Source organism: Filicampus tigris, chromosome 1, assembly GCF_054856515.1.
Source record: "Filicampus tigris isolate MCC_2025a chromosome 1, RoL_Ftig_1.0, whole genome shotgun sequence".
NCBI lineage: Eukaryota > Metazoa > Chordata > Actinopteri > Syngnathiformes > Syngnathidae > Filicampus > Filicampus tigris.
Window position 1 is genome coordinate 7,659,678 of NC_141217.1, and position 25,166 is coordinate 7,684,843.

The 25,166-nt window shown below is 41.0% G+C and overlaps 4 protein-coding genes across 7 annotated transcripts in view; 3 read left to right on the top strand and 1 right to left on the bottom strand.

Moving 5' to 3' along the window:
* Window positions 1-2,040: 2,040 nt before the first annotated feature.
* On the bottom strand, window positions 2,041-9,069 carry fsbp (fibrinogen silencer binding protein). 2 transcript variants are annotated; one of them, XM_086049988.1, is made up of 4 exons: window positions 8,796-9,069; window positions 7,438-7,490; window positions 7,177-7,345; window positions 2,041-4,272 (listed from the first exon to the last, which is right to left on the bottom strand). In XM_086049988.1, the coding sequence occupies exons 1-4, from the start codon at window positions 8,998-9,000 to the stop codon at window positions 3,995-3,997; spliced, it is 705 nt and encodes a 234-aa protein (XP_085906114.1). In that variant the 5' UTR covers window positions 9,001-9,069; the 3' UTR covers window positions 2,041-3,994. The 2 variants fall into 2 exon arrangements, with proteins under 2 accessions (XP_085906114.1, XP_085906105.1); XM_086049979.1 differs by having other exon boundaries at window positions 2,041-4,314.
* wdr6 (WD repeat domain 6) lies at window positions 7,265-18,687 on the top strand. Of its 2 annotated transcripts, none has more exons than XM_086049893.1 (8): window positions 7,265-7,375; window positions 9,431-9,628; window positions 9,702-9,838; window positions 10,788-10,949; window positions 11,165-13,847; window positions 13,932-14,009; window positions 16,374-16,490; window positions 17,605-18,687. In XM_086049893.1, the coding sequence occupies exons 3-8, from the start codon at window positions 9,769-9,771 to the stop codon at window positions 18,548-18,550; spliced, it is 4,056 nt and encodes a 1,351-aa protein (XP_085906019.1). In that variant the 5' UTR covers window positions 7,265-7,375; window positions 9,431-9,628; window positions 9,702-9,768; the 3' UTR covers window positions 18,551-18,687. The 2 variants fall into 2 exon arrangements, with proteins under 2 accessions (XP_085906019.1, XP_085906010.1); XM_086049884.1 differs by lacking the exon at window positions 7,265-7,375 and adding an exon at window positions 8,790-9,054.
* Window positions 18,688-19,616: 929 nt separating this feature from the next.
* Window positions 19,617-22,426, top strand: LOC147152643 (uncharacterized). Its single transcript, XM_086049996.1, has 4 exons — window positions 19,617-19,652; window positions 21,494-21,554; window positions 21,670-21,927; window positions 22,093-22,426. Exons 2-4 carry the CDS (start codon window positions 21,506-21,508, stop codon window positions 22,308-22,310), a joined length of 525 nt encoding a protein of 174 aa, XP_085906122.1. The 5' UTR covers window positions 19,617-19,652; window positions 21,494-21,505; the 3' UTR covers window positions 22,311-22,426.
* A 1,067-nt stretch (window positions 22,427-23,493) lies between these two features.
* The window catches only part of slc26a6.1 (solute carrier family 26 member 6, tandem duplicate 1), a 32,229-nt gene continuing 30,556 nt past the window's right edge, over window positions 23,494-25,166 (top strand). The window contains exon 1 of one of the 2 annotated variants that reach the window (XM_086049941.1): window positions 23,494-23,957. The gene's annotated coding sequence lies outside the window, so the exon portion shown is untranslated. The remainder of the gene's footprint in view (window positions 23,958-25,166) is intronic. The other variant, XM_086049950.1, reaches the window with a different exon arrangement.

Consider the following 25,166-nt stretch of genomic DNA (forward strand, 5'->3'; position numbering starts at 1 on the left):
TAGACCTGTTTTTTTTTTAAGAACAAATGGTATATATTTTTCTTTTCTTTTTTTTTTTTTTTTTTTAAGGGGAAATCAAGTAAAAAATGTTCTTTTCAATAAAATGTTCCGCCACTAGTCTAAACACAGCATACTAAACACTTCACCCACTTTAGAAAATCGTTGAGTTAAAGTCTGGCAATAATGGCTGACGCTTCATGATGGAATGTTTTTGTGCAACTTCCCATTGTATTTGAATCTATTCTCACACTTTCAACCGCTAATCTCCTCAAATCTGAGTAGATTTAAATCAATTGCTCGTTCATACAGTTATCAATTACTGGTCAATGGAATATAAATTTTTTTGTAATCAGCGATGCGAGTAAACTTTTCTAGAGGAATCTGTTTGCACTGATTACAAATCTGCTCTTGTTTTTTTCCTCAACACCAGGTTTTAATAATAATGATGATAATATAATAATAATTATTATTATTACTAATATATATATATATTACTATACTATACTATAGTAAAATATTAAGTAATATTTATGATTTAGGGGTTAGGTTCAGCAACAGGTGTAATTTTATTTCTGAGACATCATAGCTGTACATAAAATCTGTATTGAGCTAAGTCAAATAATAATATATATATATCCCGAAAACTTGATGTGCTAGAAAACAGTAAGGGCATTTTTTTTAATCAGCGTCAATAATACATTTAGGAACACATAAGACATCTCTGATCAAAATTTGCTCTATGTATCGAGGTAACATGTGATGTCTCTTGCAAACCAAATCACACTCTGTTATTTACACCTGAAATTAAAACTGCCAAATCAAAATAAACAAGACTCATGTCAATAACATTCAAAAGTATTTTCATCCATGCAAATCAAACATTTTTTAATGACTGATTTTTTTTTTTATTACATCGCACACCTGTGATGCCACCATATCCTCGTTAAAAGTGGATGTAAATATTGTTTAAAGGGATCATTTCTCCTCCCTCTTGATTGAATAGACCCAAAGTTGACACGGAATCTCTTTTGTTTTCATGCAATGTTTAGCATTACACAATTACAGCAAGGAGGCAACGTGGTTGAATCAAGAACAGAATTTCTAGGAAGGAAACAAGAATGAAGCAGTATAATGAGTGGCAATGTCTGTGATGCATTTGTATTTACGATGGGATGGCACTTCCCTGCACTCAGCAAGCGGATTGCGGCATGAAACCATCACAGTTCCTGTTACCATGGATACAATAGAAATGTTGAACATTAAAAAAAAATGTATTCATACACGGCTGTTTTTATTTTGTGTGTGCCTGCTCAAGTCGTGAGGATCCCATTCAATAAAATGCACAACAGCAGAATGGGGAAAATGTCTTTTTGTGGAATGGCTGATCCATTTTGATCTATTACATCAATACTGTACATTAAAAAATGTTTGTATATACAGTATTTAAGTATGTTAATGTGATGTCACCCTTACATAATGAGCTATAGCGTTAAACTGCCTGATGAATTTGTCCCTCAATATTTACAGTAACGTATGAACTTTCATCTGACCATGTAAGATATGTTTCTTCATACATTGGGGTCATTTTGGTTGTTTTTTTTGTACATTTCAAAGTTGTACATGCACATTCAAGCTGCAATGGGTAGCTACATTGTCCGAATAAGAATGTTGGCAGATACAAATATGACATACTTGACAAAACAGATACTGTCATGTAAAACTTGAAAAGCAGCTCAGTGTCCTTTCTGGCTGAGCGGGAATTCACACAGAGAGTAATTGCCACATGGAAAGAAAATGGATAGATGGGTGAATTTTACATCTACCTTATACACATACAAAAATTATATATATATATTTTTTTTATATATATATATATATTTATATATGTATATATATATATATGTATATATATATGTATGTATATATATATATATATATATATATATATATATATATATATATATATATACGTATGTATATATATATATATATGTGTGTGTGTATATATATATATATATATATATATATATATATATATATGTATATTTTGGTAGCTTAGAATCAACTGCATTGGTGCAAGCAGTTTAGTTCCTTTATAGAGCAAATTGGGTACTCAAAATTCTCCATTCACCCCATTACATTAGCTAGCTAATTTGCTCAAATCTTAAAGTATTAACAAAATAGCATTAGCAATCTCATAGCATGTGAGTTGTGTCGCTCCACAGATTGCTGAGACAACTGTTCACATCTTAGCATTGTGTATATTTCCTATAGGAAAGAAAAGTAATAGCGACAATCTGTTCCAGGGTCAAACTGTCACCGCAGGCAATATTTGAAGAAACAGTTAAACAAGTTTATTACGAAGTTAGCCACTAGATTTGTCTAATTCTGAGTTGTATGACATCAGGGGCAGATTACAATGCAAGTACCCACTGAATGTAGAAAACTATCTTTATATCGTGATGAATACTTGGGTGCCGACATCAAGATTACTGCAGATCGATTTTGGCTTGAGGCAACAGGTGATCGAGTGGTCAGCACATCTGCCTCACAGTTCTGAGGTTTGGGTTCAAATCTTGGCTGCAGGCTTCCCCTGTGGAGTTTCAGTTTGCATCTTCTTCCCTTGCTTACTGGGTTTTATGTGAACCAGAATAGGCTCTAGCTCGTCTGCAACCCTAATGAGGATAAGCAGTAAAGAAAATGGATGGATGGGTGAATTTTACATCTACCTGACCTTTTCTGAGGTCTGAACTCTCAGACTTTGCTATACTTTCTGGATTGCAGATTAATCTTAAGGAATGAAAGCTCTAAGTCTGTCGTCTAATAGTAACAAATACAGTACTGTTAATTGTTGCCTTCTAGCTCACTTAAAAAGTAAAATAAAAAAAGCAATTGAAAAACAAGTGGGCCTAATGTCGTCGGGCTGGGTATCGATTCAGGTTTCCAAAATCTAATCGATTCACAAGGGCTTTTCAAGGCGATTCAATTTGATCTACGATTCACTTTAATTGATTTTTGTTTGAGTTAAAAGGGAAGTCAACTCTAACATATTTTTTTCAAGAATATGTTCCCAAGCAGGCCCACTAGTTGAAACACGGCATTCTGATTAATTTTTCGTTTGTGGAATATCAGTTAAGTAGCAAAATGCACTCGTTTTTAGCCATCTCTGGCGGCGGCCATTTTGTCTTCTATCGACTTAAAATGACATCACAACTGCTCACGACCAATCACGGCTGACCTGTTGTCTTTAAGGTACGATTTCACGCAGTACCAATTTTACTTTCATATGGAAGGAATTCTCAGAAGAATCAATGCTGGAAATAGTAAGAACTGCTTGCTCTAACTTGGTGCGTTGGTAAAAATATGAACATTTACATTAAAAATTGAACTCACCGCAGTTACATTAATCATGTATGTTTTATTGAACATGACCTGATCAAAACATTAAATTAATTTTAAATTTCAAAAATTAATTTAAATCAATTCCAACCACTGGGTAGGCTGTGCAAATAAAGTGGCTAAAACACACTGGTAAACTCATGACATTCACATTCCTGTGACTGTCTCACCAAGTTTCAGTTTATTGCTGTCTTGGTGTTTTTTAACACCCCCAAACTTCCAGACATCTGCCTTGAAGCTTGTTGGCGCTGATTTCAGTGCTTCCGCCACGTTCTTTTGATACGCTCTCGCGTCGCGGGGTGACGTGATCTCACGGGATGCAAGAAGTCACATCAAGGATCGATTTATGGCATTGTGAATCAGTATCAGGTTATGAAAAGGAAAATCGATTTGATTCGATTCATCAATTTTTGAACCCAGCCCTATAATGCCCTGTAATGTCGTACCTTGCTCTACTCTAGCAAATGTTCTCCTTCTGAAGGAGAGGCTGAAAAGCGAAGGACAATCAATAAGCATTTAGGTACAAAAGCATGTATGAAAATAGTTCAGTGACATGTGGGATAAGCGCTACAATGGTTCAAAGTAAAAACTCGGCTCATCCCGTGGGATCGGGGCCTCGCTCTTCGTCGCTGCTGCCGGGGGAGGACGGCGGCACATGCTCTCCCATTCTCTTTAGCTTGGCCTTGTAGTAGTTCTTCTTCATCCTGAAGGCTTTCACCTTCTGGCGAGCGGCTTGAGTCTTCTCTCTCAGCAGCTCCTGCTCCCACGCCAGCACCTTCATCCTGTTCTCCCACTCCAGCAGCCTCATGTGCTGCTGCTGCTCCAGGACTTCTGCCCTCTGCTGGTGATCCTCTGCTTCGTGTGACCTGCCCCCTGCCGACGGGACAAGACGCTGAGTGACGAAGCCGGAGGTGCCTGGGGGAGGGGGACAAGTATTCAGCAAATGGACAGAAGTACTGAGACCCCTGGCAGTTGTGCCTACAAGAAGTGAGTTTTGTCACTCTGGTTGGCTTCTGAGTTGTTCTAATTTCAAACTAATTTTCCTTTTGGCCATGTAACGATGTGAAGTCAATTACGGTAATTAGGATCAGGGTGTCGCCACCATAAAGCCTTTAATACCTAGTAAGTCACATATGTGCAAGTCAAAAGTGTCAAGTAGGGCTGCACGATTTATCGTTTTGGGACCGAAATCGCGATCTCAGATGACGCGATTTTGAGATCGCCAAAGTTGCGGCTTCTTTAAAGGGCACTTATCCCCCTCGCTCCCCATTAGCGGCAAGCTACTGTAGGCAGGTCCAGCGCTGAACTGGTTAAAAAAGGCGTTGTCCTACTACACGCTGTCGCCCTTACTCCCGGAAGTCATTCCGTTCGCGGCTGCTTGAATGCTAGGCGTTAAGCTAGCTTACCCCGTAGCAGCACTGTCTTTATTTGTACTATATGTAAGTCCGTGCAAAGCAGCAACGGGCTGCGTATCATCGCCCCCGTTGTGACAAATAAACGACCCCACTATCAAGTAGCGTTTTCACCGCGGAGGCGAACGAGGGTCGCTAAGTGTGCTAATCGCTAAAGTGAAATGCAGAGTCGAGAATAGCAAAATAATGCAATACAATACAATACAGTTTTATTTATATAGCGCATTTCACTGCGCATCTCTTTAATAACTCAGAAACAGAGTTATCAAAGAGATGCGCACTATATCAATATGATAACTGAAGCACGAGGGAATAGTCCTCTGATTTGGAAACAAATAAACAGCTTACTGAAAGCCAAAAATAGGTCAAAGAAAAATATAATCAATTTAAAAACAGAGAACGTAATAATCTCAGAAAGTGATGAACTTGCACACGCATTTAATAATTATTTTGCTGAGTCAGTTGAGGATTTTACCCGAAAAATTTAATCAACCTGGTTGGTCTTTTCCCATTGTTGATAAGAATTCAGGGACTTTTGATTTACAAACAGTTGAGAAAAAACAAGTTATTGACATCATTACTCAATTTAAAACTACACATTCAAAAGACCTCTTTAACTTGGATATATCGTTTTTAAAAAGGTTCTGCAGTATACTAGCTGAACCACTTACTCACCTCATCAATACCTCGACAACTGGAAAGTTCCAGTTTCTTCCGTATTCTTCCAGTATTCTCAAAAATGTTGGAAAAGGTTGTAGCAACTCAATTAATGAACCATTTAAAATTAAACGATTATTTACACCCATTACAATTTGGGTTTGGATCAAAATACTCCATAGAAAGTGCAAATTACTATCTGTTGGAAAAAATTGAAGTAGATTTAGACAAGGGAGGTGTGGTAGGGGCCATCTTTTTAGATCTTAAAAAGGCATTTGATACAGTAAATCACAGTATCCTTGAGTCAAAACTTTCTAAATTTAACCTTTCTGAAAAAACTCTGTCGTGGTTTATAACATATCTCACGAGTTATCAATAATACAATTATTAATAATGCATTATTAGAGTAATAGCTTTTAAAGTTTTTGATGGTATAATGGCATTTTGTGTCATGTTTGCAAATGTTACTGTACATTGTAACTATTGCACTGAAGCTTGATTTCAAGAAAATCGCAAATTAAATCAAAATCGCAATATCAGTCAGAAAAATGGCAATACAATTTTCTCCTACAATCGTTCAGCCCTAGTGTTAAGTCGTATCCTTTTTTCCAATTTGACCAATCTTACCAATTTACATGCATGTGCCTAGTTGTGGCAACAATCAAGCAAGCCAAGTCATACGATTTTGCTCAGCACAAATATAAAATGCTGCCTTGACTTAGGAGTTTCATTTATTTGTTGACCGCACTCAAAACACTTTCCTCCCAAATCATGCCCAATTTATACGACTGGAAACGCCATTTATCCAGCGTGATCCTTCTTGTGTGTGCACCTTGGCCACCAGAGGGCAGTATAATACTGACAGACGCACCAGAAGAAGCGTTTTTTTTTTTTCTCGCAACTAACGCAGTAAGCTATACAGTACTAGTAAATAGTCATCATTTGCAGAGGATAAATAAAGAGTTATAACACTGAGACCATTGATGTTATTCGTTTGTCCGTCTGTGACGTTTTGCATTTTGTATTAGCATTAAACTAACAGAGGCAAAGTGTTTTGGATGTTTTAAATAGATAATTCCCTTTGTTTAGTTTGACAATAAACTCCAACTGGTAGGGTCAATTAACAGCTTGAAGTCTGTTTTATGAAGAATTGTTCACAACTGCCATCCTGTTGCTTATTGTGAAGTGAATTGAGTTTGCTGCTACCATGTAGTATTTTGAATTTTTGCTAGCAATTCAAAGTTTAAAAAAAAGCATCCCAGCAAAGTATCATTACCTCAAAAACGTATAGGTCAAGGCCACTATGGATTCAAACATTCAACACTTTGCTTGCACTCAGTACATGTATCTCAGAATCAGAATCACCTTTGTTGGCCAAGTATGTAAAACACACAAGGAATTTGTCTCCGGTAGTATGGCACACTAGTATTGCAGTATCTGTACATACTTTTGTTATCTGTTCACACACATTCACAATCACAGTTTAGTATTGGTTAATGTTTGACCAACTGTCTTTAGTTAAACTGTGAATTCAATGTGGCTTACCCCGTCTTTGTTGATTTGAAAGTGATAAGATAAATTTAGATATCATAGATGTGTCTCTTTCTTATCCTTGAGTTGCAAACGTTACATATTGCCATTCTCTCTCTCTCTATCGATGTGCTGTTGAATAATATCTGATTTGGTGTCAAAGTGACTCTGTATTTACCTGCTGCTGTGAAGTAGGCAGCAGGGAAGGATGCGTCCTGCAGCTCTGTATTGTGGAGACTGGAGTTTGATGCGGGGCTGTGTTGCAGATCCGACCAGTCGTTCCCTGGTAGCCGATCCAGGTCGTGGCGCTGCAGGCAGATAGCCACGTGGTCCTTGCTGTCTTCAGCCTGTGCAACACACAACGCGTTTACTTCCAGGTGAAATAGTACTTCATTAACTAATTGTTTTTTTTTTATAGCAATTGTTTTAACATAGTTACCCGATTCAAGCTGCCATTCATCTGCCCAGCGACATTAATCATTCTCAAGCTGCCTGTTTGACAGAACAAGAGAGCGCAGGTAAATGCGTTTGTGGAAACTAGTGGCAGAGCATGCACAACACACCCAACAAAAAGCACGTCAAAACAAGATACCGTATCGAAATCATTTTGTGTTCACTTAATGTTATTCCTTACTTAAGATTTGTATTCATTTATTTATTTGGATCTACCCCTTGATTAGAATGAGATGAGTTTATTTGTATATTTGCATATATAGAAAAGCTGTACAGTATGTGAACCAATTTATTAATAGGCTAAAACTAGCCTTGTGGGCCATGACAAATATCAATTTTAGTATATGCCGCGGTCCACTGAAAAATGGATGGCAGGCCACAAATGGCTTTCGGGCCTTAGTTTGGACACCGCTGGTATAATACATACAGTATTACTAATAAAAACATATCTTAATATCTTGCACCACATTGCGACAATAATCGACCATTGTAATTTAGTAACTTGGCGATGAAATGATGCTGCATCCACTCATGGTAATTTAATAGAAATTCTATAGGAACTCACTTTTGGGGGAATATGGTTATAGTAGCAAGTGGTGGTTTCGCAAAAAGTAAGCAGAGCTGCAAGCATTCACTTTTGATAAACAGCACTTACTTGATTGCTGTGTCACATAGACAGAGTTAACTTCAGCCTTTGAAAGTAAACTCTTTTATTCTTTTTCAGTTAAGAGCAAGCCCTGCTGTAAACTACAAAAACTAGCAAAAACAATTGACACTGCATATACAAATGTTTACAGCTGCCTATATCACTTTAACAACACTTCTTTGACAACAATGATGACTTTCTTTTTAACCAAGACTTTGGCGCCATCTTGTGGCATGACATGAGAGAGGATAGGCTCCACAGAACAAACTATGAAGAGTGTCATTTATTTGTTTAAAGAGAAAGCAAGAGTAGGTAGACGTTGACTCAATTTTTGATATTGGTATAGAGAAAAGCGTGACATGCAGTTATATTAAATTCATAAATTGTACGTGTTCGCTGCACCCTTAACTCTGGATGGTTTTACGTTATGATCTATTCATAAGCACTGCCTCGATTGATGGGTACCTTTCATTGACAGGATCGCTTCCCGTTAACGCGGATTTTCAGTGCAAACCTTCATTTAGCAGGTTTTTGCTGACCTATCCCAGCAATAACAATGCGAGCTACTACGCAAGTGCGCATGGTGCCGTTATTGCGCATTTGGACGCAAGGAGCAAATTATAACACATCAAGAATACTCGTAATTTTACTTCCCCCCCCCCCCCGTCTGTTTTCTCGTTTGACATGTAAAGCTCTACCTTCCACAAGCTTGCGCACCGCCGCTTTGTGGCCAGCTCCCCCTGCGTGGCTGGTGAGAGCAGCCTCGCCCATGGTCTGAAGTTTAATGGATTTACAACAGGCCCGACATCGGGCGAAGTGAATGTCCTGGGTGTCCTTCACCAGCCAGTCTTTGTAGGCCTCCTTGGAGAGCCACGACTCTTGGAATTTGCACTTCCCAGGCATGGTCGAGGGAGAAGTTAGCTGGACCGCTATTCCACGCAACCTCACCTTTTACCGGTGCGTTCAGGTTCACTCGGAAAGGGACAATTTTTGTTGCTTCACAGCTCCATTTAATATCAGCAGAGTTTTATAATCCCCCGCCTTATTATTGCTTCAATACCGCCCATTTAAAAACTATTCGGCATTTGACTTACTCACATAACTTAATAATTGAATACATTAAACGTCACATCGCAATGGCGTTTACATGGATTTCTTATAAAACTATGGATGTGCTCCTCAAGTTGAATTGAATTTACAAATAAAGCAAGGAAAAAAAGAATATTGTGTACTGTTTTGTCAGAACGTATTCGATTGTCCCGTTTTAACCTAATATTCCTAAAAGCATCAGAATGCTGCTGACTTCTTACATGTGACTCGTTGTGTCCAATAGAAATTCAGCGTCATTTTTTTCAGCCAGTCAGCAACCAAGGAAGCCCTGTGAGAAGTATGATTGGTCACAACACGGCACAGAACGGAAGACGGAACCGAGTCACGTTGGTCTATTTGGAAACTTGAAATGTGTAGAAAAGGCGCCTCGTCGTTATTTTCAAGATACATTCCTCGTCGTTGTTCTCAAGATGCATTGAGGGTAAGATGCAGAGTGTAAACGTTACATTTTGTTGTCTCACTTAATTTCTAATACAGTATATATGCTTGAGCAGGATGTCAGCGTCTTCAACAACACTCCCCTCGCGAGCTCCCAGGACCAAGTAGACAGCAACATTAGACATGGAGACAGCAGCATTAGTAGCCCCAGTCACAGCTCTGAAGTTCCTTCAGGATACGTTTCTACTGACAGGTAAGCTTTGTTTGTTGTTACAAGTTTGCTATAGAGTAGTGGGTCCAAACCTTTTTGGGCTAGTGTACCCCGGGTACCTTTATGTCATACTTAAGTACTCCCCTCACTCACACATGTTGATAACCCTCCAGAAGTAGAGCATTTGATTCTTAGGCATTGTCTTAACTAATACTTAAAGACAAATAATATTTTGCCGTGAAAATAAATATTTTGATTGAAAAAAAAAACCCAAAGCAAAACAAAACCAATGAACAAAACTTTTAAAGGGAAATCAAGCCAAATGCATTTTGTCACTTCTGTCGACTGAAAATGACATCACAACTGCTCAGGGCTCAGGTAACGATCAATCACGGCACAGCTTCAGAGAACAGGTCAGCCGTGATTGGTCGTTACCTGAGACCTGAGCAGTTGCGATGTCATTTTCAGTCGACAGAAGTGACAAAATGGCCGGACCCAGAGATGGCTAAAAACGGGTGGATTTTGTTGCTTAACTCATATTCCACAAACACAATATTAATCAGAATGCCATGTTTCAACTAGTGGGCCTGCTGGGAACATATTCTTGAAAAAAATATATATTTGGGTTGATTTCCCCTTTAGCAGTGGCACGCAATGAACTAGTTTGCTTGGCCAAGTCCGTTCCAAGAACCACAATCCATCCTATTTTAGGTTTATCCCTACGCCAACACACCTGATTCAAATCATCAGGCTTTTGCAAATATTGCTGATGAGCTGATCATTTGAAACAGGTGTGTTGCCGTAGGGATAAACCTAAAACAGGCTGGATTGTGGCTCTTGAGGACAGGACTTGGCCACCCCGATATAGAGTATAGGAATAATCATAGAGTCTATGCTTTTGTCCGTAGTGTAGTATGGAAACTCAGAATTTCGTAAATGTTTCTGCAATGCAAGTGCTCTCTTAATATTCTTGAGTCATCTTTGTTGTCAGGTGAGGGTCCAGTGTTGACGGTGTACAGTCTTCAGCCTGAACCCAAAGCATGTACCTCAGTGCCTGTGCTCCAACAGCACCGCATCCATGGGATCAGGCCAAGAGTCTTGTTGACTGTTTCACGGCACAGTTCGTTCACAGAAAGTTGCAATGAAACCAAAGGTACGCTTGAGCAGGTGTTCTTTCATTTAACATTCATGGTGTTGTCACGCATTTGGCTGCCATCTTTGGTTTATGATGCTCCTGTCTGTCTGTACTATGTGCATATTTAGTCTTCATATAGTCCTGAGCTAATACTAATCCATATTTTTTTTGTTTTCTGCTTTGTTTTCTTCACTACGACTCATGACTGTAATCCCCTTTTTATCAATCCCCAGGCCTGAGCTCCACCCCCAAACCTAACTCCTATGACCTAGCTGTGTTTGGTGGGAAGGCGGTCAGACTGGTGAGGCTTCATTTGGATGTCTCTGCGATGGAGCTTGCATGCTTGGAGATACTGAGTCCTCTTGTGGAGCTTCAGGACTGGGTTCTGGATGTCCGCTGGCTACGTGAAGACAAACAGTGTCTCCTGTGTGTGGCTGTAGCCCATAATGGTGCCCTTCTCCTGGACATCAGCTCAGGGAGGGCCTTGGCTCAGCGCTCATGTCTGGAAGGGTGTCTGCTGTACTCTGCACTCCTTGTGGTGCACAAATCCTGGGCAGATACTGTTCTGGTAGGAGGGACTGTTTTCAACCAGCTGGTTCTCTGGAAGCCTGGAGGAGAAGGGAGTAATAACAAAGCTCCAGTGGAAAGACGTTTGCTGGGACACACTGGTGTTATCTTCAGTATCTCTTACCTCCAGGGGAAAGGATGGCTGGCGTCAGCTTCAGATGACCGCAGTGTCAGGGTGTGGTCTGTTGGTGCTTTAGGGGGCTCTGGAGGGAATTGTGGGGACTTGAAGCCAACTTGCTTAAGGGTGCTTTTTGGACACCAAGCAAGGGTGTTCTCTGTGTGCCTCTCCCCAAGGAGAGTGTTTAGTGCTGGGGAAGATGGGGCTTGTCTAATTTGGGACTGGTCTGGAGTTGGGACAGTGTTTCGCGCTTTGAAGGGACACCGAGCAGGTGGGATTCGAGCGCTGGCAGTCAGTGCGGGAAGAGATGACGCAGGCAAATGGGTGGCAACTGGGGGAGCGGATGGCGGGGTGAGGTTGTGGAAGGTTGAGGACAATGAAGGGGAACACACTGTAAAACAGATGATAACAAACCTGGAATTTTCCGGTGAAGGTGTGCCTAAAGTAGTTTGTGTCGTAGAAGGTGAAGCGCACACTAAAAATTGGAACCTCTGTAGGATTGTGGTTTGCACCGACCAAGGTTTTGTTTACCAGTATGGTGACGGCCACTGGGAGTTGTTATGGCAAGGTTCTCCTGAGTTTCAGTCCTACTGTGTGATGGAAACGGTGGGTGTTACAGTGAAAGACTCAACAAGTCGAGCTAACTTGTGTGCTGTTGGCAGCCTTAGTGGAGCCTTAAAGGTCTTTCACATCTCTCATCCTCAGAATGGGATTGTCCTCCAAGCTGGATCAGGAAAGATTCACAGTCTTACTTGGCAACAGTGTAATCAATATGTGTATTTGCTAGCATCGGGTGCTGAAGGACGAGTCTATCGCTGGTGTATTGATGTGAGATTAAATGAAATGGGTACTATGTCCCTTTGGGTAAAAAGCTGCCCTTCATTTGTGCTGCCTGCCTGTGCAAAACGTTGGCTGACGGCTGCAGTGCGCCTCCCCTCCAAGTCGAAGGGGGCTCTGTGGGTTTGCGGGGACAGAAGAGGGTCCCTGCTTTTGTTTCAGGAAGACCTGGAACAGAGGTATGAGGAAGAGACTACAGACTATATGAAAGCAAGTATAAAAAGTCATGAAACTGATGGAACACTGAAAGAGAAAGAGAGGCCAGCAACAGAGCAACAAAAAGGCTTGGCATTGTCTCCACTAAGCTGTTTGTTTGGGGTGCATGGAAAACAGGGTGTTACATCAGTCTGTGAATATCAAGGACTTCTCTATAGCACCGGGAGGGATGGCTGTGTCCGTATTTTCCGAGTGCATTATTCACAGAAAGAAAAACATGAGGGAGGTGGTAAGGGCCTCCTTCAGCTGGAGGTTCTGAGAGTCCAGCGGGCTTGCAAAGGTATGGAGTGGCTGGAGAGGGCTTTGATCACGGAACCTCACCATTCTGCGGAGAGTGGAGTTATAAATGAATTTGAAAGCCAAAATATGGTACGGGAGTCTTTGACAGAAACTCCTGGGGACCAAGAAGAAGGTTTGAAGATAGAGAAAGAGGGAACGGAAGCCCGGTTTGTTATCTTTGGCTTTCATGCTACCCAGTTTGTGGTTTGGGACCCGGTAAGACAGGAGAGGCTGTTAGCAGTGCCTTGTGGCGGCGGCCATCGCTCTTGGAGTTTCTGGCCGATCCACGCTGGGGTGTGGCCCGGATACGGAGCTTTGGTTTTCATCAAGCAAGGATCCGTCATGGCTTCCGAGCCCCCCCTTGGGTCACCAAGCTGGTCGGGCAGGACACTCAATGAAGGATGGAGCCTAAGGGAAGGCATCCATGGGAGGGGCATCGGGTGTGTTTGCCGGCTGGGGAGCATTTGGGTTCAGAAAGACAGTACAGCAACCATAGCACGAACATTGGGACTGGTTGGGATCCAAGTTGAGGGGCAGTGGGAAATAATAGTGACGGGTGGGGAAGACACAAGCTTAACTGTTTTGGCCGTACACCCCAATTCTGGTAGCGTCAGAGTCCTCTCCGTTATTACCGACCACATCTCAAGTGTACGCACCATGATGGCGCTAACTCACCGGGACAGGCAGAGATTTACTACCCAATCCCGGTCCATCTCTGCCCTGCTGATATCAGCCAGCGGACGAGCTCAATTACAGTGTTACCGGCTATGGATCGGTTGGAACAAGCAGAGACTGGCCCCCTTCTGCCAGGTGGTGCAGGTGGCCAGTCACCGATTGGACGAACACTGGGAGAGGAGGCGGAACAGACACAAGATGGTGAAAATGGACCCGGAAACAAGGCAAGTCAGAAGACAGATATGGAGTATTTGCATAAATTGTAAATACTTTTAAGAACTGTTGCCATCATGGCTGTGTTTTTTCAGATACATGTCTATGGCAGTGGTTGACCACAACTCAGATGCTGTTCTCGTGGCTCTTGCCTGCAGTGACGGGGCTGTCAGGTTAGTGATGTTTCAGCAAATACTGTATCGGGACTCTAGACCAGTGTTTTCTCAGTTGTGGTAAGAAGAAAATATTTTGCTTCCTCCAAACTCTCCATCGCCACTATAAATATTATAATTTGTCTCTAAAATTGTTTCAATCACACCTCTGCGTAACATTAAAGCAAACAAAACAAAAAAAGAAACATGCAGTAGATCAATTTAAAACAAAGAATAACATGATTAACATTGTTTTTTAGTCTCTCTCCACATTTCTTTTCATGCCTGTTAAATACTTTTCCATGATATCTCTTAAAGTGGAAGTCAACACAAACATATTTTTTTAAGAATATGTTCTATGCAGGCCCATTAGTTGAAACAAGGCATTCTGATAAATATTGCGTTTGTGGAATAAGAGTTAATCCACCCGATTTTAGCCATCTCTGGGGTCGGCCATTTTGTCACTTCTGTCGACTGAAAATGACATCACAACTGCTCGGGGCTCAGGAAAGACCAATCACTGCTGACCTATTTTCTGAAGCCGATCCGTGATTGGTCGTTACCTGAGCCCTGAGCAGTTGTGATGTCATTTTCAGTCGGCAGAAGTGACAAAATATGTTTGGGTTGATTTCCCTTTTAAGGTTTTTGTTCATTGCTTTTCATATCTTCTGCTCTGTGCTGTGTATGCATATGATCGATGCAAAGAACAATAGAAAACCCTCTTCGCCTTACAGATAATACCTCCTGCGCACACTCTTGACAATTTTTGCCGGTCTGTCCTCCGTCCATGACCTGGGTACCCTTCTGTCCTCATCCCTCCAACCTTTTTCATAAAAATAATTGTCCTCCCACCCTGTCCATCCTCGTCCTTTTAAAGCGCTTCTGTCCTTACTTTCTGTCGATTGCGCCCCCCCCCCCCCCCCCCCCCCAAAAAAAACAAAAACAAAACAAAACTGTGCACTCATAAACATTATTTAAAGATCCTTACTTAGCTGGCTAATTTCCTGTGCACATCCGCTTACCGGCCGGGAGTATCGTGAGTGGATTGAATTGTTTAACCAAGATAGCATTTAGCTGCAAACAAGCCCTTTGTGATGTGATGAAGATGATGATGATGATGCCAACTGGAGCAAGCCAGGGGACATCAGCAGAATATTTAAGATTGAGCAATACTATTGCGTTCTATTGCAAAACATTTGCATTTTAAGGCAAGACGTTTTCAGTTTTTATAAAATAATTATTGCAGAATAACGCAAGGTTATTTTAAGAGGACAAAAGACTTCCACTTCCGGGTAGTTTAAATGTATATGCTGAAAGAGATTTTTACGGTCTAAAGATGTCCCAGACAAGGAAATCATGCAAAGAGAAAAGATACTAAATGTTAACGAAACAAAATTGCTATCCCGGATTACACACACAAGACAGGCTGGGCGTGTTTCTGTCAGTGAGTGAAATGGCGTCCTGACTCATGTGGCATTATCCATGGTATTACATGTGTTGAACCACTAGAGGGCAGAATATGCATGTGCAATGTTACTACTGGGAAGCACATGAAAAGCATTGTGCAGGCAATTAATGCAGGAGGTTCCGTAGAAGAGAACATGCAGTGGTCTTGCTTTTTAAAAGAACCCAACACACCACGTTCAGTTGGTACATGACCTGGTTAGGGACGAATAGAGGGACGGACGTCCTTGCTTAGTCCGTTCTTTTTGAAAACCCAACCCGGCATTGCACCACACCTCCCAAGGGGGGCCTGCCGCACTATTTGCAGGGCTCCCACGTGTCCTGGAAATTGATCGACCAATTTTCCAGTTGTGGAAAATGAGGAAAAAAACTTCAAATGGCCTGGAAAAACTTGAGTTGTCCTGTAAAATATTTTTAGTTAAAGCGGCATGTACTGTATGTCTGTTTTCAGCTGCCTCAAATGGGTAACATTCAGATGCAGCACTTTTCTGCTTCAGCGCTGCTTCTCGCCGGCACAGCACGCCACGTGATGCTACTAACCAATCAAATTGCAAATTCTCTTACAACAGTTCTGCTGCGAATAATAACCAATCTGAACAGATTTTATCTTATGTCTGCAGTCTCAAAAGCTGTAATATCAAACCAAGGTTCTGATGCCGATTGCACATTTGGACGTGCTAATTTTTAAAAAATAAAGGAATAATTTAAACTTTTCAGTTTTATTACATGCATTGCTCTCTGGTTCTGTATGTCTCCTTTTTAGCTAGTTTTTAGGTCATAGATGGTAGCTGTTCAGGCATCAATATCGCAAATGTTTCAACCCTGCACACTCTGTGTGGTCTTTTTGTTTCTGTTATTTCATATTTATTTAGAATCAGTAGTAGCTTGATGGTTCCTCATTGCCATTGTTCTCATTTCTAGATTGTTCTCTGTCAGTGAAGTGAAACGCCAAATAAATTTGTTGTGGGAGACCTTTTATCACCAGCGTTGTGTGCTCAGCGTCGCCACCTGCAGCCTACAGGATGGAAAAGGCAACAGGTGAGCACATTGTTTCTGTCTTTACACCTGATTGTTTTGTTTTAATTACCACTGAAAATAATATAAAGGTAATGTATACCAGTGTTTTTCAAACTCTGTGCCGTGCCGCGAGATATTGTCCGGTGTGCCGTGGGAAATGATCTAATTTGTGTGCCTGTGCGGTCTAGAGCCTGGGAGCGTAATCGGTCTTTACTACATTGTAGTACTCTTCCATACCAGCAGGTAGCAGCAGCAGGTAGCTAATTGTCTTTGTTTAGAGACAAGCGAATTAGTGACTCATGTTTATCCAAACAGGCCCATGTTTCACACTGAGTAAGTATCAATATGAAACATTATAAAATACTTTTTTTTTTCTTTGTGTTTATTTAATTCCTATTCAGGATGTTATAATATAATGTCATTCTTCAATGTTAAAAAAATGCTTATATAAACAATAGAACACTTATATTGTTAAAATAAGCTTCTTTTTTTTCACAATTTCAGCTGGTGGTGTGCCGCGGGATTTTTTCAAATGAAATAAATGTGCCTTGACTCAAAAAAAGTTTGAAAAACACTAATGTATACCATACTTCCCAATATAGTGGAAGATACAGCGCATCAATAAGCTTCTGGGTGTATTGTATAATCGTGACATAATTTTCTCATATATGAATCAACTCATTACAGTGTTCCGCCGCTACCTCGCGGTTGATCATTAACTCCACCGCTATATTGTGTCTTTGTTCTTTTTGTTCCTCAAGCTGTAGTGACCCACAAGGAAGAGACATTCATCAGGACTTGTACCTTTTAGGGAGGGGAGGGAGTTATAGATGGTTTTGGGCCGTTTATTGACTGCCAGGTGAACAGTATAACACATTGAGCGCGTCCACATAGGATCTGCCGTCGGCCACAGCTCACGCCCAAACGCTCACATGCAGACTTGCTGACGTCCCAACAGGGCCAACCTCTTAACGACATAACCGCCTGTACACACTACAATTCTCAAAGTATTTTCTATAAATGTTATGCTTGCTTTTTTTTTTGTGTCCAAATATGTTTAGAACGTGTTTAAAGGTGTGTTTTAATAAGATGTAGTTCAAAAAATACATTACGATGAATTTGTATTTCACTGCAGGTATATACTGCTATTCAGTGCTGCAACTGATGGCAAGATTGCAGTGTGGGATCTGACCCCCCATGCAGGCTCTGACTCTCCGAGCGGTGCTCAAAGTCCACCAACCCCCTGCCTCACCATTGCCGCGCACCAAAGTGGAGTCAACTCATTGGCTGTTTTGGCTCAGTCACAAGGGCACCAAGATGACAATTGCCTGGTAACCGTCCCGAGCGGCGGGGATGACGGGCAGCTGATGGTATCCACCATCAGGGTGGACTTCCTGGAGTATTGTAGCACTACTGTGGGCTTTGCACAAGACCCGCCACAAACCAATCTCAGTCTACATCTCCTCTGTCAGTTGAGCGTCCCTTTGGCACATGCAGCCCCTCTGACGGCCCTTGAGTTCCTTAGACCAGGTCTGATAGTCACCGCCTCTTGCGATCAGAGAGTCTGCCTGTGGGAACTCTGCAGTACTGCCATCAACCACAGAGGGGTGCTGTTCTCTCATGTTGCTGATCCTGCAGCACTTGCAGTGTGGGAGGAGCCGGTGGTGATGGATGATGGAAGAAGGAAGGCGGAGTCTGAGGCTGACATGGTTGTTGTTTGTGGGAGGACAGAAGGTCAAACACGCTTTGAACTAACGGAAGGGAAGGCAGGGGGGCTGGCTAGAAAGGACCAGGAAGTTGCTAGTCGGTCATGGGAAAAGACAGATGATTCCGTTTTAAAGATGGACAAAGAGACTGACTATAGCAGGAATATACAGCCTAACAACCAAGATGGAGATGAGACCATCTCAGAAATTGCTTTAAGTTCTTCCTGTGAGAAAAAGGAAGGGAAAGAAATGACAGGATGGGTGCTGGTCTGTGGCCAGGGCTTCCAGCTGCTGCGAATTCGAAATGAATCCAATGATGAAGACATCCAAACACATGAAAGGAGGAAAAGCAAGAAGGACAACAGCACGCAGTAGCTTTCCATGGAAAATTAGCAAAAGTACAACAAGAAGTGGTTTTTACAATGGTCTCATTTGACAAATTTCTGATTGCACATGCCACAGTCATTAAAATGAGTTTGTAACACTTCCAGGCTTTTTAAAATAAAGTTAATTTATTCTAACGCGTTATTAGTCATCATTATCAAGAGGTAATAACTTGAATTTCTTGATCTCGTAATGTGGTTGAGACCATTTGAATTCGAAGGCATTTCCCACAAAATGTTGACAGTGCTATATTTCTGGTCATAAAAAGACATTTGGTGCACATCAAATATGGTTTTGTGACACAGGCCTCCTTCAGGAATTACATACATGCTTAAAAATAGCTGAAATACATTTTTTAAGATGGGGAGGGGGGATATTGTTTATATTAAGCACTTCACTTGGTAAGCAACTATGTGAGTACTTTATTCAACACTTTCTCCCTAAATTCAAATGATACAATATCTTCACCATTCTTCACTATAGAAGAGGAAACATGTTTAGAATGACTGTTTTTTTACCCCCCCAGTTCATCAAGGGGCAACTCAGAGTGTCATATCACAAGGTTGAGACAGGAAGAGTCACAGAAAGGCACGGAAGTGCCAGTGGGGGTTACTGGAAAAGGAAAACAACACGTTATGAATTTTCATTCGACATCAGCATGTTGTGCAAAACGTGCTGAAACAGTGAACAGCTGAATGTGCATTCAGAAGTTTAGTGAAGGTCAAGTGAGGTTCACCCGTAAACATTTTCGTGTATTTTAGGTTTGTCCTGAATATTTATCTTAAAGCCCAATACCCCAAACTTTTTGTGTGGTGTGTGTGTGCGCGCATGTATGTATGCATGTATGTGTAGTGCAAATGGAGTGTCAGAGTCGGAATGAATACACCATTAATATTTTAATGTATTAACCTCGTCTCATGTTGCCCTTTTGTCTCGCGCCCATCTCACAACCTGTCATCACGGAGAGAAACGAGGGAAGGCGGGGGAGTGAAAAAGGTTATGTCGCTCAAGACAGAAGTAAACGTGTATTGCAAAAAAGTGGCGCCAGCTGAGTGAAAGCATTGCTGCTGTGCTGACACGCAGTGAAGGTGAGGTGAGCTGGGGGGGGGATGTTGGCAATATGAGAATCTGCTCTGATCATCACTATTGATGTTCATTGTGAGGTCGCCTGAATGTGCACTGTGAGGTGGAAGATCGTAACATCTCTGTGCTCTTGCTTTTTAATCATTCTCCTTTCCACGGATAAAAGAGCTGACTTGTTTCATTTAACAAGTAGTGAAGGTAGAATAATTACCGTCCAGCTTTTCAATTCTACTAGAATGCCACTGTTGGGCATTTCATTTATACCATTCGCTTGTCTTGTCTTGATGTGCCTTGAACTTGACTGGGCTCTGTAATTTCTTGTCTCTTCAAATTGAAGCCTCTACTGATGGTATGACTAAGTAACTCATAGGGTGCACTTGACTTAGTAATCAACTCCTTTTCAACCAAGTAACAGAAATGACCAATGAGTAGCTGTAATTATCTTTATAACTACAGTAGTCACATTTCCAGTGTGTGTAGTTGGGCTGCACCCTGATTTGCATGGCATTTGCCTGTTTCCACAAAAGGTGTGCAGTAGGTGGCAGGTAATAGTGTCACATCATAGCTGTCACAGTCAATTGAATAAAGGAAAAAACAAAACAAACAACCTCCGCACAACGAAAAAGCTTTAAACTGGTCAACAGCAAACTTTAATAACAGATTACTTTATTGATGCAAATTGTAAAACTGTCTTTACTTTTTTCAAGCACGTCAGCTTTTTGAGATATTTTCATGGAGTTTTTTGTTTGTTTATAACTGACCAATAAAATCTTACGCAAGTTAGATTTTACTTTAAAAAGTATATAATCTACTGAATAATTATATAATTTCAATATAATCACAATTTTACTGTCTCTGTAAAATCCCTGTTTAGTTGCAACACAAAGCTATTCTGTTATATGAATGGCAGCAGGTGGATTCACAGGATTTGATAGTTTGGCTTGTCAGTATGTGCTGCTAGCATAGATACAGGGGCATATTTAGGCCCCAGATTAGGCAAGTATTTGCCCCATTCTCAATTTTTTTTGTGTCTGTGCGTAGTTTCCCCACTTTTTAAACAAATGTAAATATCACACAAAGATAGATTATATTAATGGGGGGAGTCTACTCAAAGCTTTGGTTGTTTGGTGGCGTTGGTCTTGTTTTACAGTGGCACTTGTAAACACATGATGTCTGTTCCATCCTCTGATTTTCCATCAAGCATTTTTCGTCATTATGGTCCCTGGTGAGCTGGAGCCTATCCCACCTGACTTTGAATTGTAATGACTGACAGTCAATCACAAGACAATTACCAAAACAATTACCATGCACTCATCACAATCACACCTGTGAACAATTTTGAGTCTTCAGTGAACCTATCATATATGTCCATCAACAAACATACCCATAAGTAAACAAACATAATCCATAAATGTGATTGCAAAAATACCTAAAATGCTCTGTTGAATGAAAAGCAATATAATTGCCTCTGAGGGATCATAATCATGACAGTACAGTTTAATAAATGCTGTAACACACAGACGAACAGGCCGATTCTACTAAATGACATCATATCTTTTCATGTAGATGAACAGATTCATTGTTGTGTATAGATAATCCTAGATCACGGGATAATTTCCCATGGTACTGTACATCTGATGATCTCTCACATTACTGTGCCCACTGGTTGGGAATCACTGGACCAGACAATTCTTTAAATAAATAAATAAATAATCCCCAGGGCCACATTTAAGGAAATATATGGTGTTTGCCCACCAGTGCAATAACACATTATTGGGGCCACTTTGTGTTTATTAAACTCAAATGCCAATCGACAGCAAGATAAAATTGCTAATCTACTGTCAATTACAGTCTGTCTTGGCAATGCCACGTGAACGCCTTCCTCTCATTGGTTCTTCTGGGAAGAAAACAGGTGAGCCACACATAACGCACAGATTTTTCGCTAACAGTTAAAGCTACACTGTAAACAACGCGAGGAAAGCATGTAGTTCCATTTGGAATGACCCATTTGCATTTATATTTCACAGTCAAGTCTCATCTCCCGTCACAGAATCCCCAGCGTATCAAACGCAGAAAGCGCAGCCATCAGCAGAGACCCGCTGCTCATGATGAACCACTTCCTCTCCTCTCTGACTCCACAATGGCACCCTGGAGAGCCCTCCTTATCTCAGACTCCTCTTTCATGTCCGTTCATGTAGCCCCTTCACCAAAACCCCCTCCGCCTCCTTCGAGCCCTTATCATGGGAATCAAAACAAAGAGTTAACTTTGAGTTTCAGCTCGCAAGGTACTACTCTGAGGAAGTCCCAGTCATTTTTATTTTGGGAACCCCTCTTTTAATTCTTTAAGAAATCACTAACAATAGTTCATTAGAATTACAGTATTTTAGCTTGACTATACTGTGTATGTAAACCTACTCATATCGACGCTGGTGCTCTATCTCTCTCTTTAGATGAAGGCTGCAGAGAATTAATTACAAAACAGAAGTTGTCGGCCCAGTCGGTGACACCGCGGCCAACCCGCCTCCCTCCAATGCGTCCCATCACCAACCTCAGCTTCTCTCGCAGCTTCACCTTCTCTTTCTTTGAGCTTCCTCTGCACCAGTCACCTCGATGGCGCCCTGAACGCATGAGAAACCTTATGCAGCTTTTGAGACAGACACATTACTGATTCACCAAAAACAACAAAACAAATGGGTGTTATCACTTTCTCAATTAACCTTATTTATGAAATAATAATATAGGCTATCTACATTATCTATAAACTGTGCGTTTTGGGATTGACCTATCAGTTAATAAACCCTATTCCGGGATGGGCAACTTGATGGAGGGAGCCGCAATTTTTCATCAACTTTCATGCTCACTGCATGTATAAACGATCCAGCCTTTGATAACAAAGTGTGTGAAACCACTACATGACAGGGACAGGTACATGGAGAGAATTCTCTCGCTGTTTTGTGACAGGAACTCATTTGACACACTGCCACTTTCAGTCACAGTGCCCCATTGCTAAAAAAAAAAAAGAAAACACTACAACCCTGATGTAAGAGTGAACTCAACACAACTTTGGTTGTTTAACAATTAAACATGAACATAACATTATTAATAAAAAAAAGAACTGCTACATTTAACTGTGACACATTGCATGCCCAGAAGTCTTTGCGGCAGAGCAGTTCTAATCGGGTGGGCGAATCTTATAATTAACTCTATGTAGAGTTGGTTAACACTAAATAAATCAGCTCTGTCAAATAACTCCAACACCTACTTCCATTTAAACCAGAGAGTGTTAAAAATACACTTTTGGGATTGAAATAAACTCTGAAGCATTTGACCCCAATATTTTAACACTCCAATTTTTGTTGTGAGTGTTTAATTGATGCCCACTTTTTTCTTTATTTGTAAACCACAAATATTCAAAAGCCTCCAATATGCCCTATACACAAAAAGCAGAGTTTGCCCCTGTCTCCAAAAAAACAAACAACATTTTGTAAATAAGAAACATTGAAATAAAAATCCACAAATAGTTGAATTTGTGGGTGTCAAACCACGAGTATGCGGGGGTAAAACTCACGTCTTATATGGACGACCAATTGGCCCCTTGTGGCTAAAGCCATAGCGCAGCCATCTTATGTTGCCACTATTACTGACAACTTCTGTTATTTTTTTCTCTGAAAAAACTGTTAGCAGTGCATGTTTTATGCCAGGATCCCTGTATGACTGGGGTGCCCAAATCCAGTCCTCAAGAACCCCTATTCAGACAGTTTTATATAATCAGCTCAACAGTAAGTCTTGCAGAAGCTTTACAATGATCCTGATCATTTGAATCAGGTGTGTTGGGGGAGGTAGACATCTAAAATAGGAACAAGGTCATACAGGTTTAGGCTGCTTCGCTTTGGCGGAATTTATGTTTATAGACGCTTTGTGTTTTATGGAGATTTTAATTCTTGGAAAGTGATAAACTACGCATTTTAGCAAATGGTTTATGGACCCCCTGTTGACGGACACAATCAGATAGCAAGCAAACAAAGCCGCCAACGCGTCAGACAAGCCAAACCAGCAATACAACCCAGTATTAGACTGGCTAATACTATCAAAAACCTGCCCGATCTGCCTGAGTCAGAGGCAACAGCGGGCTGGTGGAGACGGTGCGGGCCGTTTGGGAATGCCGCTGCGTGGAGGAACAGCCGGCGTTGATCGACAGCTGCCAGCCGCGGTAATTGCGAACGTGTCTAATGCGAAGGAGTGCTGTTGACCACTGAGTGGATTGGAGCACCGCAGACCATCGTCTGGATTTGAGGTAGAAGGCGCCCAACGAGAGGTATATGTAGCGCTACAGTATCAATGGCCTATTTTGTGCACACATTAAAAAAAAAAAAAAAGATAATCCACTGCATTGATAATCAACCCGCGCGCGTTATAATTATTTCGAGCGCTGCGCTTCTGCAAATTGCGTTTATCACCTGAACTGAACTTTGCGTTGCGTTTAATGTCATTAAGTAAAATGGAAGCTTGTGCTTTGGACATGGACACAAATCGACTGAAAATGAACTGGTTAATGGTGTGGGAACGCCTAAACGTATTATTAAATTAACAGAAAAGGGTTTGGTTGAAAAAGTTACAAAATAATTGAGAAATATAAACTTAATAAAGCAAGTAAAATTAGAAAGGAATTGAATGGATGCATGTCTCATGGTAATAAAACAAAGATGGTAAATACTCTTGATGAATTGAAAAGGTTGTGTGATGATGCTCAAGATGTACATATGATTCATTGTTGGGTTTATTGTCTGTTGAAGAGGGTGAAAAGCACGAAATGTGGTTTGAAGCCAAAATGATCCCAAATAACGAGTGTTTTGTCAAAGGTCAGTCTATGGCTTTCTCAAAGTGAAACACAAATGAATGCAAAAACACAAATACAAGGAATCACAAATGAAAAGGATCAAAGTGATGGTAATGATGAACTCTCTTTGGAAGACAGCGTGGCAAACATACGCAGCAGGGTCGGCAAAAAAAAACTAACACGTCCATTGCTTTATCTGCTAAGCCAGGGGTGTCAAGGTCAAATGGACGGAGGGCCAAATACAAAATTTGCGACAAGCCGAGGGCCAGACTGATAGAATGTTCATTGAAATTTTTTTAAATGTCCAGATTGGATTGGGTCCTTCCCGCCTGCTGATGATGTCACGCTTTATATTTCTGCAATATATTTCTTTGCCTCTATGTTTGTCACCCCCCTGGCTGCTGTGTTTTTACGTTCGGAGTTACTAAATAAAAAATAAAATAAAGTACTTCTCACAGTGTGGGACATCTCAGCCCTGCATCAAAACTCAATGAATTCATCAAATGCCAACAATTACTAATAATAAAACAAGGTGAGATTTCTAACATAAAGTATTTCTTAATAAAGCGTGTTTTACTCCGAATAACTTTTTGCCACAATCCAATTCTGAAAGCCACGAAAAGTGAGGTGAAGTCTTGAGTCGGCCTGTAGACGATCGAAGGACGATCCTCGCAAAAGTAGCGGTAA

Excerpts from the sequence above, each read along its gene's own strand:
- LOC147152643 (XM_086049996.1), top strand. The coding sequence starts at position 21,506 with ATGCCACGTGAACGCCTTCCTCTCATTGGTTCTTCTGGGAAGAAAACA. Across the intron at positions 21,555-21,669 it reads TTCTTCTGGGAAGAAAACAG|TCAAGTCTCATCTCCCGTCA; the intron begins GTGAGCCACACA and ends TATATTTCACAG. Across the intron at positions 21,928-22,092 it reads TTTGAGTTTCAGCTCGCAAG|ATGAAGGCTGCAGAGAATTA; the intron begins GTACTACTCTGA and ends CTCTCTCTTTAG.
- fsbp (XM_086049979.1), bottom strand. The coding sequence starts at position 9,000 with ATGCCTGGGAAGTGCAAATTCCAAGAGTCGTGGCTCTCCAAGGAGGCC. Across the intron at positions 7,491-8,795 it reads GGTGCGCAAGCTTGTGGAAG|GCAGCTTGAGAATGATTAAT; the intron begins GTAGAGCTTTAC and ends TCTGTCAAACAG. Across the intron at positions 4,315-7,176 it reads TGCCTACTTCACAGCAGCAG|GCACCTCCGGCTTCGTCACT; the intron begins GTAAATACAGAG and ends CCCCTCCCCCAG.
- wdr6 (XM_086049893.1), top strand. The coding sequence starts at position 9,769 with ATGGAGACAGCAGCATTAGTAGCCCCAGTCACAGCTCTGAAGTTCCTT. Across the intron at positions 9,839-10,787 it reads GGATACGTTTCTACTGACAG|GTGAGGGTCCAGTGTTGACG; the intron begins GTAAGCTTTGTT and ends CTTTGTTGTCAG. Across the intron at positions 16,491-17,604 it reads CAGGATGGAAAAGGCAACAG|GTATATACTGCTATTCAGTG; the intron begins GTGAGCACATTG and ends ATTTCACTGCAG.